Source organism: Orbicella franksi, chromosome 11 (genome assembly GCF_964199315.1).
Source record: "Orbicella franksi chromosome 11, jaOrbFran1.1, whole genome shotgun sequence".
NCBI lineage: Eukaryota > Metazoa > Cnidaria > Anthozoa > Scleractinia > Merulinidae > Orbicella > Orbicella franksi.
The window spans coordinates 19,057,647-19,073,082 of NC_138155.1; the positions used below are offsets into that span (position 1 = coordinate 19,057,647).

General features: G+C 38.6%; 2 protein-coding genes across 12 annotated transcripts in view; one reads left to right on the top strand and one right to left on the bottom strand.

Moving 5' to 3' along the window:
* Window positions 1-8,417, bottom strand: part of LOC145503220 (uncharacterized) — a 41,276-nt gene extending 32,859 nt beyond the window's left edge. For 3 of the 10 annotated variants that reach the window (XM_081482690.1, XM_081482688.1, XM_081482686.1), the window contains exons 1-7: window positions 7,845-8,413; window positions 6,417-6,665; window positions 5,782-5,868; window positions 5,599-5,649; window positions 5,136-5,213; window positions 3,052-3,114; window positions 255-305 (exon numbers count right to left, since the gene is read on the bottom strand). In XM_081482690.1, the coding sequence (XP_081338816.1) occupies window positions 255-305; window positions 3,052-3,114; window positions 5,136-5,213; window positions 5,599-5,649; window positions 5,782-5,868; window positions 6,417-6,607 (521 nt within the window). In that variant the 5' untranslated portion in view covers window positions 6,608-6,665; window positions 7,845-8,413. Of the gene's footprint in view, window positions 1-254; window positions 306-3,051; window positions 3,115-5,135; window positions 5,214-5,598; window positions 5,650-5,781; window positions 5,869-6,416; window positions 6,666-6,788; window positions 6,806-7,844 lie in introns of those variants that run through there. The other 7 variants (XM_081482692.1, XM_081482687.1, XM_081482691.1 and 4 more) reach the window with 7 other exon arrangements.
* LOC145503223 (heat shock 70 kDa protein 12A-like) overlaps window positions 7,282-15,436 on the top strand; it is a 48,817-nt gene continuing 40,662 nt past the window's right edge. Inside the window, exons 1-5 of one of the 2 annotated variants that reach the window (XM_081482706.1) lie at window positions 7,282-7,503; window positions 8,576-8,901; window positions 9,611-9,835; window positions 10,674-10,857; window positions 11,411-12,678. In XM_081482706.1, the coding sequence (XP_081338832.1) occupies window positions 7,485-7,503; window positions 8,576-8,901; window positions 9,611-9,835; window positions 10,674-10,857; window positions 11,411-12,486 (1,830 nt within the window). In that variant the 5' untranslated portion in view covers window positions 7,282-7,484 and the 3' untranslated portion in view covers window positions 12,487-12,678. Of the gene's footprint in view, window positions 7,504-8,575; window positions 8,902-9,610; window positions 9,836-10,673; window positions 10,858-11,410; window positions 12,679-15,436 lie in introns of those variants that run through there. The other variant, XM_081482707.1, reaches the window with a different exon arrangement.

Genomic DNA, 15,436 nt, shown 5'->3' on the forward strand with positions numbered 1-15,436 from the left:
ACATTTTTAGAAGAAACAAGCCTTTTGTAGCCTTCTTCACGACAAATGTAACTGCAAGACTGGTCTAGTTACCACTCCAGAGAGCAAAGCCTAGACAGCGGTCAATATCGATTTTAGTCATTTCAGCTAATCATAATGAATTATTCGTAGATTTGAAAGTCCCCAGTCCTGGTGAGACTCGGAATTTTACAATGAGTAATATTTACACACCTAGCCTTATTTTCCATCTTGTTAACAAACGCTTTTAAACTTACTTTTCTAATTCCAATGTTTTTTCTTTCAACTCACTTTCCAGCTGCGTAATCCTACAAAAAATATTAATAAAAATGGATCATTTTTTGTTTGTTTGTTTGTTGTTGTGGCTTAATTTTCCTAGACGACCCCTACTACTCATATTATTTGCCTAGCTACATATGTATGGTACTTCCCAAGCTGTTGCCAAGTAGAGATACCTAAAATATTACAGCAGAGAATTTTTTTGTGGTCGTCAATATAAGCGAAATCGAGGGTAGAGCTTTTGTTCTCCTCCTTGATTCGGAGACCTCTTTTAAATTGCTGTAATTTTACAATTGATACCATTTTTTTTTGTTCTTACATGACTGAAAATGATATTTTTATATAAGCTGGCTGACAAGCGAAATTTTATAGCCAGAAAAAGATGGGAAAACTATGCCTATCAATCTGCTTAGAGTGCTTATTGGGGTTGAATATCAATTGGGACATCGTCCTGTTTTCTGCTCCAGTTGCTGATGCTATTTTCTTTTCTTTCTTTTTATTTTACATGCAACAAATTCAATAAAGTAAAGTAAAGTGAAGTAAAGTGAAGTGAAGTGAAGTGAAGTGAAGTGAAGTGAAGTGAAGTGAAGTGAAGTGAAGTGAAGTGAAGTGAAGTGAAGTGAAGTGAAGTGAAGTGAAGTGAGGTGAAGTAAAGTGAAGTGAAGTAAAGTAAAGTAAAGTAATCATTTGAGTGATCTAAACAATCAAACGAGATAATTTAGTTCAGATACTTTTTCTTTTCTTAATCTCCTTTAAAGTGTTTTTTTCGTTTGTTTGTTTGTTTTCTTGTTTATAGTGGCTTCTGATCAACTAGGTTAACAAAAAGATCTGAAATATTTCGGGAACCAAACGTTAAATAGATAACAAAGAAAACTTTCAAAAGACGTCACGGAGAGAAATTATTGACGCCACGAAAGCTAGTGGAGTAACTTAAACTCTTTTCTTCATTAGTTCTTGTAGTGGCTTTGACAGCTTGGCCCTGCTGGGATTAACAAGCGGTATCAAAGGCAACAGGCTTTAGTAAAACGACTAAGCCTAAATTTACAACTTATAAGTGATCAGACAACTCTCAGCTGTATTATCCCTGTCACTTCTTCTTAGTTGAGAACAACTCGGAAATATTTGCATGTGTAATCATCAAGCTTTGAGAAAGCATAATTCTCATTTGCTTTGACATGTTGAATTTTCTAAACACGTTTTTGGAAAGTTAATGATACGTAGAGAAATCCTTGGAAACTTTTTTTTTTTTGGCTTTTTTTTTGCGTTACTTTCTTTCATTTAGAATTCTTCTGATAGTTGATAAGGCCGAAAATTGTTAAATAGTGTACAATAGCTCAGCCACTCCCGGATTGCGGCATTTACTTTATTTTCTCAGGCTCATTCATAATTCATCAAACTGTTAAAACAAAGAAAATCACAACCGTGAAGGATGTTTGGATACCTGGTCCTAATTAGTATAGATTTTGACAATTTTACTCTCCGTTTACTCGTTTGTTGTTGTTGTTGTTTTTCTTTTTTTTTTTTTTTGATCGAGGGGATATATCAAAAACTCGAGACAGTGGGTGCTTACCATTTAGCAAAAAAATCCGAAATTTCGGTTGAAGTCAACAGTAAGTCAACAGTAATTTTCTGGAAAATCCGTTCGGAAATTGTAGACTTCCTCCATAGGTAGTCCTCTTTCTCCGTTCGGAACGGAACGGTGTAAAAATTTCCTTACCATTTGCTAAATTTTCCAGTTTCCAGTCTCTCATCAGCCGAAAACAATTACGAGAAATCGAATTGCAAATGGTAAGCGCCATCTCGTTCGGTTGGTTTGCTGATTTTGGAAAAACCCTTACCATTATTCAACGGTCATCCCAGCCGGTTTATTCTGACAAATGGTAAGCACCCAGTGTTTCATCGGCTATCGAAACACCTCGAACTTCGTTCGTCAGGTGAACGGTTGGAAGAGCGTAAACAATAGTGTGACTACAGGCAGATTTTTTTCGTCTCGCGCTCCGTGCTCGTGTATCGCGTTTAGCTCTCTGTCCCGCTTCGCTCTCGTGTATCGCGTTTCGCTCTCTGCCCCGCTAATCCACCTGTTCTGCAGGCTAAAAAAACAGTTCCTGGACAGCAGTCAACTTCGGAAAACGCGTGACCACGATGAGCTGTAAACCTGAGCCCGCAATATGATCACGTGATACTGGTCAGCGGATGCCTTGTTTTAACAGGTGTCACCTGATCATAACATGGATGTCCAGTATTAAATATGTACGCTGTAAAAAAATGATTGGATGACTCGGTAGACCTATTAGTTGGAATATGAACTTCATGCTGCGCGACGTCTTCGTTGTTTTTCGTCGTCGTTGCCGTCGTAGGGCGGACGCGCCCGCGATCCACACCGCTAGCCATGTCGACCATGGAAAAAGAATCGCATGGTTATTTTTTTTTATTTCTAAGCATGCATGTGGTTCTGTTCCTATAGTTATGGTGCTCCGCTTGACCACCCTTCGTCCCCCGAAGCTCCGCTACCAGTCAAATTCTACTAGTCCAAATTATCAGTCGAAGGTGAAGCTCTTTTGTGTCTGAATGGCAACAAACATGGTTTTCGTAGATGAGAACTGAACAACATAAATTCGAGTTTATTCAGCCCATCATGACGACATGCTGCAAATAGTGCGCGGCAGAAACAAGTAGAATGGTAGGTGTCTAACAAAAGCAGGCTGAATAAAATCTGTCTAAAAAGCTAGCACGTGTAACTGTGGCAGAATTTCCGAACTTTGAAAACATTCCTACCTTTCCATCAACTCTCTTTTCTCCTCGTTTAGGGCGTCAACTTCTTTAAAATACCCGTCGGTACTAAGAGGAATTCAGTATTGATATGAATTAATGCTATAGTGCACATAATAGATTATGTATACGTAGTGGAATTTGGAATAAATAAATTCTACCAAATATTGTTTCAAAGGCTAACAATAATTTTTGTCTGTGACATACATTGTCACTTACAATACGTGCTACAGTCGAACCTTTCCAAAACGGCCACCCCAGGGACAGAAGAAAGCGATCGTCTTAGAGAGCTGGCCGTTATGGTAGGGGTGTAATACGACACCCATTTTTTTCCAGGTTGTAATATTTTTATTTGTTTAAAAATGTTTGTTGTAGGGTATAAATACTTAACACAATCAAATTAACCAAACCGGAAGAGAGACCAAGGACGCGAGGTACGGATTAATTTTCGTGACGTTTTACAATACAAAAAGGGCTTTTGTGTACACCGTTCGTCAGTCGTTGGTCAACTGATCGTTGTCGAGAGGTTATTAGGGACGTTAAGATATGGTACGGCTAGGTTGTAATAGGGCGGTAAATAGTGAAGATCCCTTTCAGTGAGATTGTGAAGCGTTCCAGTACGGCTTTCCCGCCGTATCCTTGCTTTCAACTACGGGGAAGTTTCTGGTTTCACGTACTCTTCACTACGTGAGTATAAGCCTGCTGTTTACTTCTCACTTTAACTCTTTTTTCACTGTTTGATCAGCCTAGTTCAAAGATGAAGTACTCAATCATAAAAATCCGTTATAAAGTAATTGTTTCTTTGTCATTTGTACAGAACATTTGAACGACTTGAACATCTACCGTAAGCGACAGTCATATTTGTAGCGGGCCGAACAGTGGCAGATAACGAGCTCCGTATGTACTAAGCTGAGCTATAATTGCTTATTGCTGTTCAACATGTATCTTATTAGAATCAAAAGTTCTGTATTTCCAGGTTTATCACGTTGTACGAACACCCTTCCCCTGCTGCAATCGAACTTTTTAACAGTGTTAGTTTGTTTTGTGGCTGGAATTACAAGTTCTCGGAGATCATGGGAAATGTAAGACGGATACAGAAGAAGTAAAACATCGTCATTGATCAAGCCTATGTCGTGAGACAGTAAAATAAAGTCCCTGGTTTTTCCTTGAACGAAGCAAAAGCCGTTGCCGTACACGTACAGCGACATCTTTATCCGTTTGAGTTTTCCCGAGAAAACGGAGTCGTCAACCTAGACCCTCACGGCCAAAATAGCTGTATTAGTAGCTCGCCGTAGCGTACCTTAACCCTCGGACGTACAAGGGGGGCGGGGGAGGGGGGGGGTGGACGGTAACCCCCCCTAAATTTTTTCAATGTTTTGAAATTACGATTTACTCCAAGAGGCTAAAACTTTCAGTAGCTGTTCATTTATCCTTTACAGAAATTTTGATATGTCAATTGTGTGTCCATCATTTTTGACGTTGCCATGGAAACCACAAATTTCATGCAGGTTTGACCAAAAATCAGCTTTTTTGACACAATTCTGTATTTTGTTTCCAGTTTCCTTCATCAAAATCCAGAAATTCACCATTTTATACATTTCATATGCGTTCTAGATTGTTTTTGTATTAATTTAAGTTATTTCTTGACTTTCTAAAACAATATTAAAATGGCCGACCAATAAATATGGTATCATTTTGTAGAGCAAGCTCAGGGCTATCTAATCAATGTAAATTTATTTCGCTCTGCCTTCAGCGAACGAAAACCCATCTTGTACCACTGAGGGGGTATAAGTTAGCTTGTACGTCCGAGGGCTAAAGTCCCTATTTTGGCAGTTGGGACGCACTTAGGTGGCCGTTGCCGTTGTGGAGAGGTAGCCGTGGGAAAGAGGTTAAGATAAGAGTGAATGTATGAACCGTCCGTCGAAACAAAATAAAGTGGCTGTTGTAGAGAGATGGCCTCTGCAGAGAGGTGGACGTTAGTGGAAGCTAGACTGTAGTTTACGACAATTGACGAGATAATGAACAAACAGGCCATGTTTATTTCTCTGAGAACTGTGGAAAAGTATCTAAGTTCAAAGTTTTTATAGTACCTGTTCTTTAATTGGTCTTGAATTTTGCAGTAGTTGTTTCTCCAACTTGCGATTTTTTCTTCTTTGTCCTCGGACAATCTGTTGAATCATTAGAAAAAAAAAACATTTTGTCTATTTTGTCTTAAAAATAAAAGAAAACAGCAAAAGAGTTTATTTCGCTCAGAATGCTTTTGACCTCTGGTTTTGAATACAACTTCTCAATTTTGTCTCCAGCTGATGTCTTGGAGGCCTAAGCTGAAGTTAAATATTGAGAAGTCTTTGGACTCTTTTATTCCGCACTTTTAGAAGAAACAAGCCTTTTATAGCCTTCTTCACGACAAACGTAACTGCAAGACTGGTGTAGTTTACCATTCCAGTTGGTAAAGCCCAGAAAGTTTCCAGTCCTGGTGAGACTCGCAGTTTTACAATGAGTAATATTTACACACTTACTTTCCATCTTGATAACAAACGCTTTTAAACTTACTTCTCTAATTCCAGTGTTTTTCCTTTCAGCTCGCTTTCCAGCTTCAGAATCCTACAAAACGAAAAATAATAAACATGCTGAATTTTCTAAACATGTCAGGGGAACGTTTTTGAAAAGTTAATTGCGACGAACTTGTTAAAAGAAGATAGAACAATGGTGTATGTACTCATGTCCTTTATTTACCTCCCATCTTTTTCTGCCAGTTTTTTCCTATATTGCTTGAGCAAATCTGCTTTCTTCCTCTTTTCCGAAATGTGTTGTTCATCTTCTCTGTCGAAAGTGAAACAACGAGAGTAACTTTAGGCTCGACTACCATCCGCTGTCACGCGGACCCGAGAGAGCGGCGGAAATCGAGCCTAGCGTAACTTGAGCTGACACATTACCAATAAAGTGCTTTTAACAAACAGTTATGGCTAACAACAATTCCCTGTATAAAACAGTTTAGATAACGACAAAACTCAATCAAGTTCAGTACCTAGGGATGAACTGTTTACTTAACTTTGAAGATCACGACTTCCGTTCACGTTGGCAACATGACCTAACAAGTAACGCAGTCACCAAGAAATTTCCTGACTTCAGAGCTACCCTCCTGATCCAGACCATGATCGACTTAACGAACTTCACGTGATAATATTTACTTTGCATGAAATGATTCGATACCGTCCAGCTGAACTGTGCCGTGTTAATTCAAGGAAACTGCTTGGGACTTATGAAAAGGCTGTTTACACTGTGTCGGTTGGAAGTTTAGTAGGCACTGGTGTTCTTAACTTTTACATCAAAATGCAGCCGTTTGCTAACATGAACACAAAATTGCATACCTCCTCAGATCGGAATTTTGTGTGTTACTGCTCTCGTTTGATTCCATATCTATAAACCTTTCAAACATTTCTGGTAGTTTAGGTAATACCGCTCGATGCTGTTTTAGAAAATCCACGAAAGACCTGGCAAAATTTTCCTGAGATTCGTCCGTGATTGCGGCCTCTTCTAATGTCCCGCTGCTACCCGCCATTTCTCAGCCGTATTTTACACAGGTAACCACAAAAGGAACGATCCTTTCAAACAGGCCCCTGTATAAGTGAAAAGTAGAAAACAATATATTAGTTTGGACTTCCAGGAAAGACCGGAACTATAGTCACGAGGTATTTTATTGTTATGTTATGTGTATAAATGAAACTACTTTATAACTGTACCAAGTGAAGTTGTTTAACCGTCTGATTTTATCTGCCAAGAATGCCGGTAACAATAGGATTAAAGTTCTGATTAAAACAGCCGTAGTTAGTTTTCTCTGATCAAAGATAGGCAAAATAACTCGATCCAAGAATCAATCTGTGACCTCTCAGTTTCTGAGAAACTCAAGTGTCAATAATTTGATGTCATCGTTAGGTTATCTTACAGCTGGGGGGCTCTTTCGTGTCTTTTCATTTGCGACTTCTAGGAAAAAGCGGAATGCATACTGTAAAGTAAAGATATCACGCTGAAAGCAGCTTATCTCTAAAAGCTGTGATCTTCGCTTGAGTTTAACATGGTAGAAATGAACAGAAGCGATTGAAAAGCTTAAATATAATTACGAATGTTTACATCACGAGGTGAATAATTATGCAAAATAGAAGAGTTCACCTTACTTTAGTTATGACGTAATCTTTCCAAGAAAGAGTAAAAATATACGGTAAAAACCCCTCGAGAGCAATTCGTGATCTTTCAGTTTCATAGGAACTAAATATCTTTACGCGATTTATACTTGGTGCTATTCGAATGATTCTCCTACGGATGCACTATTTTCCGTTAAGACTTTATATATCTTGACTTTGTTCTTGGTACTCCTTGGGAATGATTACTGTCACGTATTAAGTTTAATAGGAAGCACATTGGACTTCTCTTCATCAAACATGGAGCAAGCACTCGAAGGTACGTCTACAATATCTGATTAATAAGACTTTATCTAACAGACGATGATGATGTTGTAGAGTTAGAATTCGTTCAGTGATTACTTTTCTAATTTGGTACAGTTTCAGCGTCCTAAGATCAAAGCAGTTTGGTTTAACCGGGCATTTAAAGCTCGCCAGCTAGTCTGTTACATCGATCCGGAAATAAGACTTAGCATTTACGAAGAAAAGGCTATCTGAGCAACACTTTAAGATCCGCATTATTTGTTAAGCAACTGAACATTAATCTAGGTTATTACATGAATATTAATTTTTTACGGTATAAGTAATACCATCTTCATAACACTAACTTTGATATCATACCTGCAATTAGCCAATAGGTTTCGAATGCTAGTTCTGTGTTGTCTTCCACGTAGCTTTCGTAGCTGGCGCGATTTGTGAGCGACTGCTTTATGGTGGTGGAGCCGCCATTTTACTCTCTCGCGGGTGAATTCGCACAACTCGACTCCCCACCAATCCCTCTGAGGCGCCCATCAACCTTGAACACTTTCTAAAATAAAATCATTCAAGAAATGAACTCCAAATTTCGTAAAAATTCATTCGATTTATCTGAGAACAGTTTGCTATTGAAGGTCTTGGCCAAAGAACTAATGTTGCCAGTGGCACGCGTACTTCAGTAGGGAATTTTTTTTCTGTTTTTGCTTTTTCCTGTTTTAAAGTTGTTGTTGTTGTTGTTGTTTTTTTAAATTTTGTTTTTCCTTTTTCTAATTATAGATAATTTTAGAAATTCACGGTGTCATGTCAAGTGCCTGCAACTTATTTTGCGTTTTTATTTGCGAAACATTTTCTAAATACTTTCATGGTCATAGCATATATGCTCCAAGAGTTAGAGGGTGAGGGTCTCAAAAGCTCCTCTGACAGAATCAGAAGCCCAAAGAAAGCTGCTCTGAATATTATTAATATGTCTTCGGTTATTTCATGTATCAGGTAGAGTCTTTGCATATAAATTTTAGTCATGAATGAAATGACGTAAAACAATTACAACTGAATTTTAATTGAATGTAAGTTGTTTTTGTTTCTATTTTCTTTGATAGAAACCCAAGAAGCTGGCGACCTGTATCTTTCTTCAGGCCTGACATCTATTGCATTGGTGGCAATCGACTTTGGTACCACCTTCAGTGGCTTTGCCTTCTCCTTTAATTATAAAGAAGGTGAGAAAGGCATTCATATGAACAAGGAATGGGGAGCAGATCAAGGCCTCCGTACTTTGAAGACACCCACGTGCTTGCTGCTAAATCCCGACAAGAGTTTCAATTCGTTTGGATACGAAGCACAAGATAGATATGCTGAGCTGGAGGAGGAAGAGGCTCGAGAATATTATTACTTCGAGAACTTTAAAATGATTCTTCACAACGACCAGGTTAGCGTAACCTAACAGCAGACATTTTTCCTTGTATTTCGGCAATAGCCATTAAAGTATAGCCAGCGACGCTTGTACTGATTTCTCTTACTTTATGGCCTCTTTTTATAGAGAAAAGGAAAAAAAATTACTTTTAGAAACTATGAATAGTCCTTAGTTTCTTTGGTCATTCACACAGCGTAAGATTAGTTATTTAATAACTCTTACATCCAAGAACTTCAGTGATTCTAGAGTCCCCAGTATGTAACCACTGTGGTCTTGTTAAGACGTTAGAATGCATGTTAATCGCATGCTTCGCTATAACAATCACAGTAATTACCAGGTTGTAGGACTTGGTATCTTGTACGAGTTAGGTCTCTAAGGGTGCACATCTACAATGCTTCACTGTGGTCCTCATTGCCAAATGGTACATCCTCATTTGAAGATACACAACAATCCCTCTAAATTGATTATGTTTCTACAGTCACAATGATAGAATCTTAGCGAAAAAGAAGATGAATATAGATAACAATAAATAAATATAGAAAACTTTAATATCAAATGGAGACCAGTCATTTTTCCATCAGGCATTTCAGTTATATTTTTCATCCTGGTGTTCTTTATTGCCCTTGTTGTCTGTGTTTTCCTTTAGAGGTGACATAAATTCGTCAAAATAGCAATGATATCTCTAAGCATACAGTCTTCACAGTTTCTTTCCTCGTTTTTACAGAACTTAAACAAAGAAACTACTCTGGAGGCTGGCAATGGTAAGCACGTCAAAGCTCTGGAGATTTTTACTTATGCCATACATTACCTCCACAAAAGAGCTCTGGAAGTTATTCGAGAGAGGACTGGTGACGAACATTTTAGTTCTCGGGATATCCAATGGGTTTTGACTGTACCAGCAATTTGGAAGCCAGCTGCCAAACAGTTTATGAGAGAAGCAGCATACCAGGTAAAATATTCCTTTAAGTACTTCTCTGACAGGCAATCAGAACCAAATCTTTATAGAGTGAATTAGTTATTATTATAAATTTATTTTGGTAAACTGGTTAGAGTTTGACGATGATATAACTCATATAGTTGTTATGAAACTTATCTTCGCAGTAAGCATAAAATAAACGGGTTTTTCCTGCCAAAGAAGTACTGAATTTGAGAGGAATATATAAACTTACACGTGCAGGCAGTAACGCCTGTTATATGGGTGAAACCAGTAAACACCACTGTGTCTTTACGTGTACTCCCACCTCCACAAACATCCAGCTATTTCAGCCACTTGTCGTCAACCATGCATACTCTCCGCAATTACTTTCTAGGTGAGTTATGCCTCCCCTTCTTTCCAGTTAAAGATCAAAAAGGTATTCCACATGTGAAGGGAACTAACATCTCTTAACAGTACATGTAGATCCAATCTCTACTTCGTGATATAATTTTAAGTAGTATTCTTATACTGCTACAATTACTTTACTATGCAATGTTGTGTAATTTTTTGTAACAGAGTCAATACTATATATAACTTTGTAAAAAATTCATTTATATCTTAGAACTAAAGATGGTTTAAAATATCCGAAACATGTCTCAGAATCATTATTATATGTATGCCTCGTACTATAGATGTTATTATAACACAGCTGAAGCGTTTGAACGGAGTCAGTAAGTTTATCATTGAGTGACATGCCATTTTTCAGGGATATACCATAGATAGTCCAACCTTAACCACACCAACTTTTTTTTTGGTTCCTCTTGTGTAAAAGCAGCAATATTTAATTTGCTTACTGATGTTTGTTTCTAAGGCGGGATTGGCGTCACCCTCCAACCCGGAACAGATAGTTATCGCCTTGGAGCCAGAGGCTGCTTCTGTTTACTGCCGAGAGCGGGAAATGAGGGAGTTTGTGACAGAAAGTGGGAACAATGATGCGTTAGTCGCCGACATTCTGGCCCGCACAGCTAAACACTACGTGGTTATCGACATCGGAGGTATGACCAGGAATATTCCTTGTTGATCCATTTCTCTATCCGTAATTCGGTCCGACTGTTCGACTGTCTTCTTGAGTAATTTCTTGCTTTTATTCGTATGTGTCTGCATGTTTTTGTTTGGGTCTTGCCTTCCTTGCCCTCTTTCCTTAGACTATTCATCTCCTCCCGAATCACTGAACGTGCAGATTTAGTAAGTGACGATATGCAATATATCGTATATTGAACTTGTGGAGAGTGATTTGAAACAACTGAAGAGGAAACAGAAATTAGGGCTTGATTATTTCTTCAGAATATATTTTCGCAACTGATTAAGTTTCGTAGAAAACTGGGATGATGTCATTGTTTTCAGTGCCTCTCAATGTAATCGCTTTTGACAATTCTCCCATGGGATGTTGTGAGATACAGAAAAACGTTTAAAAAAAGGTGAATTTCTCCATCGACTATCTAACGATCAGGTAAATGAAGTTTATCTCAAGTACTCGGTTTTGCGGATCTCCTCTAAAACTCTGCTAAAAAAATGTTTCCAATATATCAATTATTTTATGCTTTGTAGGTGGAACCCTTGACGTTACTGTGCATCAAATTCAGGAGAACGGAACAATCAAAGAAATTCACAAAGAGACCGGAGGTCCTTTTGGTGGACAGAAAGTCAATAAACAGTTCATAGCCCTTCTCGGTAAAATATTTCGCCAAAAGTTTATTGAGAATTACATCTGGCAAAATCCGGTAGACTGGCTTTGCCTCATTAATGATTTCGAAGTAAAGAAACGTGGAAAGCGAGTCTGTGAGGGAGGAACTACCAGAATTCGGTTGCCTGGTAGTTTTGTGGGCAAATTCTCTGGCGATAAGGGCTGGGACATAAATGCAATAATCCAAGAGCGTTACAGTCTTGAAGACATCAAGGTTCAACGAAACGAATACCTTTGTCTTGAGCCAAAGATTATGAGACAGTTGTTCGACCCGGTCCTGGGTGATATCGTTACGCACCTTTCCAACCTTTTCGCCAAACAGGAACTATCTGAGGTTGAAACTGTTTTTCTTGTTGGTGGTTTTGCCGATTCATTACTTCTTCAGGAAAGAATCAAGAGACAATTCAGCAACAGCTACCGCATCATGGTGCCGCCGAACGCCTCCCTTGCAGTTGTCCAAGGCGCTGTGATGTATGGGCAAAAACCTGAAGTATTTGAATCCAGAATAATGAGTTCCACTTATGGCATCCGTATACACAGGTTGTTCCTAGATGGATTGCACCCTGAATCAAAGAAGGAGGTGATCAACGGAGTCCCGCGCTGTAAAGATATCTTCTTCAAGTTCGTTAAAGTCAATGAGGCCGTGAGAGATGGAGAAAGACGTCGATTCACTGGGTTTTCGCCTCTGAAAGGTGCTGAGAAGCAGGTGAGGATTGATTTCTACCGATCCGAACGCGCCGATGTTGAGTTTGTAACAGATCCTGATGTCGAGAAGGTTCCTGGCCGAGGATTGGTACTTGAGACACCAGAGGCTTGGAAAACCAGGGACATCGAATTCAATTTATTCTTCGGTGGAACGGAAATAAAGGTGACGGCGGTAAATCTCACAAGTAACAAGGAATCGACCGCCTACCTTGACTTTTTAACCACCAACCAGTAATTGCGAGATTAGCTGAAGAATACGTCTTTCAATCACATTCGATCAAACGATGTAAGTAAAGGTTTATCATTCTGGAAGCTTCTCAGCGTTTGGTTTGTAGCAATTTAGTAATACCGTGAAAAGTTCAAAGCGTTAAGATATTCAAACTTTGTAACTAAATAGCATTTCTAGAATTGAAATGCGACCTATTTTGGTTTTTCGAAATCAAACTTTGTTCTACTTCAGAGTTAGGCTATGTTTTAATAACAGAAGAAAAAATATTCAGCAATATTGTACATCGACTAAGGTAGAATATATCCATCTGTTAAAGGAGAATGACGCTTTGACGATTTTCATTTCGAAACTTGAATCGGACTTGTAAGAACAATGGCCAAACATGTATGGATTTTTGTCAGGCTTACTGTGCATTACAATTAAGTAGTGAGCATGGCTGCATTATCAACTCTCCTTGGTGTCTTTGTTCAGCTATATTTTTACAGGATCAGAAGATAACAGGTAGTTCAGTTACACATTTTCTAATACAAATTTACTGCAATGTCGTTTATACCCCTAACGTTTCACATACATTGTAACGAAGCAAGGGGGCACTACCGAACTGTGTGTACGTAAGGGTGTATCATGATTCAATGATGCCGCTCATGGTGTTTTCATAAGCAAATTATTTAACTTTGCTTTGCGAGAAAATTTAATTCCACTGGCAATTTTATAAAGCAATTTATTCATGCTTTTCTCTGTGCATTATCGAGCTATGATGCACTTGCGGAGTAGACACCAATCGTTGATTAACGCACGTTGCATAACTCCAGGATTAATGTCTAATTTCTCCTTCGGATGCCACTAATCTACCAGATAGTATTTATTTTCAAACTGTAGTTTTAACTACGGTTTGTACAAAAGAAAAAAAAATGCTACATTTAAAAATTCAGTTATTGATCATCTTTGATTAATGTTCCTTAAATTATGCGCGATGATCTGCAAATTTACCGATGCAGCGTAGCTGAAAAATCGGCTTAAATTGTGCGTGATATCTAAGAAAATGCTAAAAGTTGAACTGATGACGGAGATTCCAGTACCATTACGCGACTCATGCTCAGGATAAGTACAGACTGTACGTTAGTACAGGTTTGACGCACCTAGGCGAAGGCGTCGATCATCTGATCATGCATCATGCAAAGTTACGCACATCGATATTATGGACGCAATGGAATTATCTGAGGGGGGGGGGGGGGTGGGGGAGTTGGGGGGTAAAGCAGCCAAGCCTTTTGGAGGCCTTAGGTGAGCTACAAAGTGTATCCAGGTTGCGGAGTGAGCAGAAGCACTTGCTAAGGTAAACATTTTCGCGTTCGAATTATTATACCCAGTAATTGGCGCTTTACTGCCCACCCCAGCACCCACCCCCCCCCCCCAAAGAAATAATGATAATGACAAAAAAAATAAGAATAATAAAAAATGAGAAGAAGGCAAATACTGAAACTGTAGTTGCAAGGATAAAGGCCGGAGAGGTTGAAATTGCCGCTAAAATTTTAGCCTTCAACAAGTCTTTCTCGGGCAGCTGTCAGTTCCAGGGAAGCTCAGGTTCAAATTATGTGATGCACAAACTTTTCGGGTACTGGAGCAAGGTCCAGAAGGAGTTTGAAAAACCGTGAAACATTAATGATCATCGGTAATGCAGTTAGAATTATGGCAAGGTGTTTGTATCAAATTTCAATCAAGTCCAATGTTTATTCAATCCGATCATTTTTTGGCGTGATACAACTGGAAAAAAAAACATTTAATTTAAACCTTTGTTTCTCAGTGAAATTTAATCAAAACTGAATATTCAATCCAATATCATTGCAATATTATTTTTCAGTTCAAACCAAACCAAAAAATTTGTTCCATCCATTTATGAAATATTTATTCTATCCATTCAAGAACATTCTCAATCGTCGAGGTATTTCATTCAATCTTGCCGGGGCGAGCGCGGTTAAATCGAGCTGATGAGCCGGGGGTAGGGGAATAGAAAACATAACTTCAAAATGGCTCACGTTCATGTTTCGGATTTAGAAACTGATTTTCCTAGGTTTTTGGAGCCTGTTCTTCTAAAAGCACATTTATTTTTCACAACATTGGTGAGAAAAACCAATAGAAGTAGAAGTGCATGTTGAAGTTATTGTCGTAGATCAAAGTATTTCTTGCCCGCCCTCCCCCCTCCCCTCCCCTTCCCTGTTTGGTAACGGTAAAACCAGAAAACGCAAGAATAATTATTTTCCAAGTATATATTTTGCGAGATGAAGCTGCAAACTTGAGTCTAGGAAAAAAAAAAGTTATTTCTGACGAGTGGAACGAATTAGTCAGTAATTATCATTCTCACGGCACGATCGGCGCGAGGGAGAGACTTGCAGGGTCTAATGGGACGTTCAGGGACTATTTAGGCATTTGGCGGGAGATTTAGGTCAGTCTTTGTGTTCATCCTCTTTTTTAGTATTATTAAGCTTTTGCTATAACAACTTGTATGAATAATTGTAAATATCCTACGTTACTGATTTTGTACCCTTTTCCTCGGGGTGTAATGCTACTGCATTAGACGAGGAATACGTTTCCACATGAACATATATTTTGGCCACATCCAAAAGGTTGTGTTTTAGTGGTTTTTCGTATCTGGCGTAGCACAGGTTCTAATCGTTAGAACCAATAGTTGTAATTTGCAAGGATACAGATTATTTTGTAAGACGGAATACATTTTCATGGTCCTACATCAGATGACTGACAGACGCATCCTCCATGAACTATTCACATTAAATGTCTCGTGTTAGTGTAGTCAGAGTTTTATGATTACTGCGCGCGAAAGATTCAATGAAGTTCAAAAATGATAGAATGATTTATATTTCCTAAACTGCGTACTATCATGCAAAGGTTTGGATAGAAGCTAAACATGGAAGCTTAGCAACGCTTCGCACAAATGTAGACC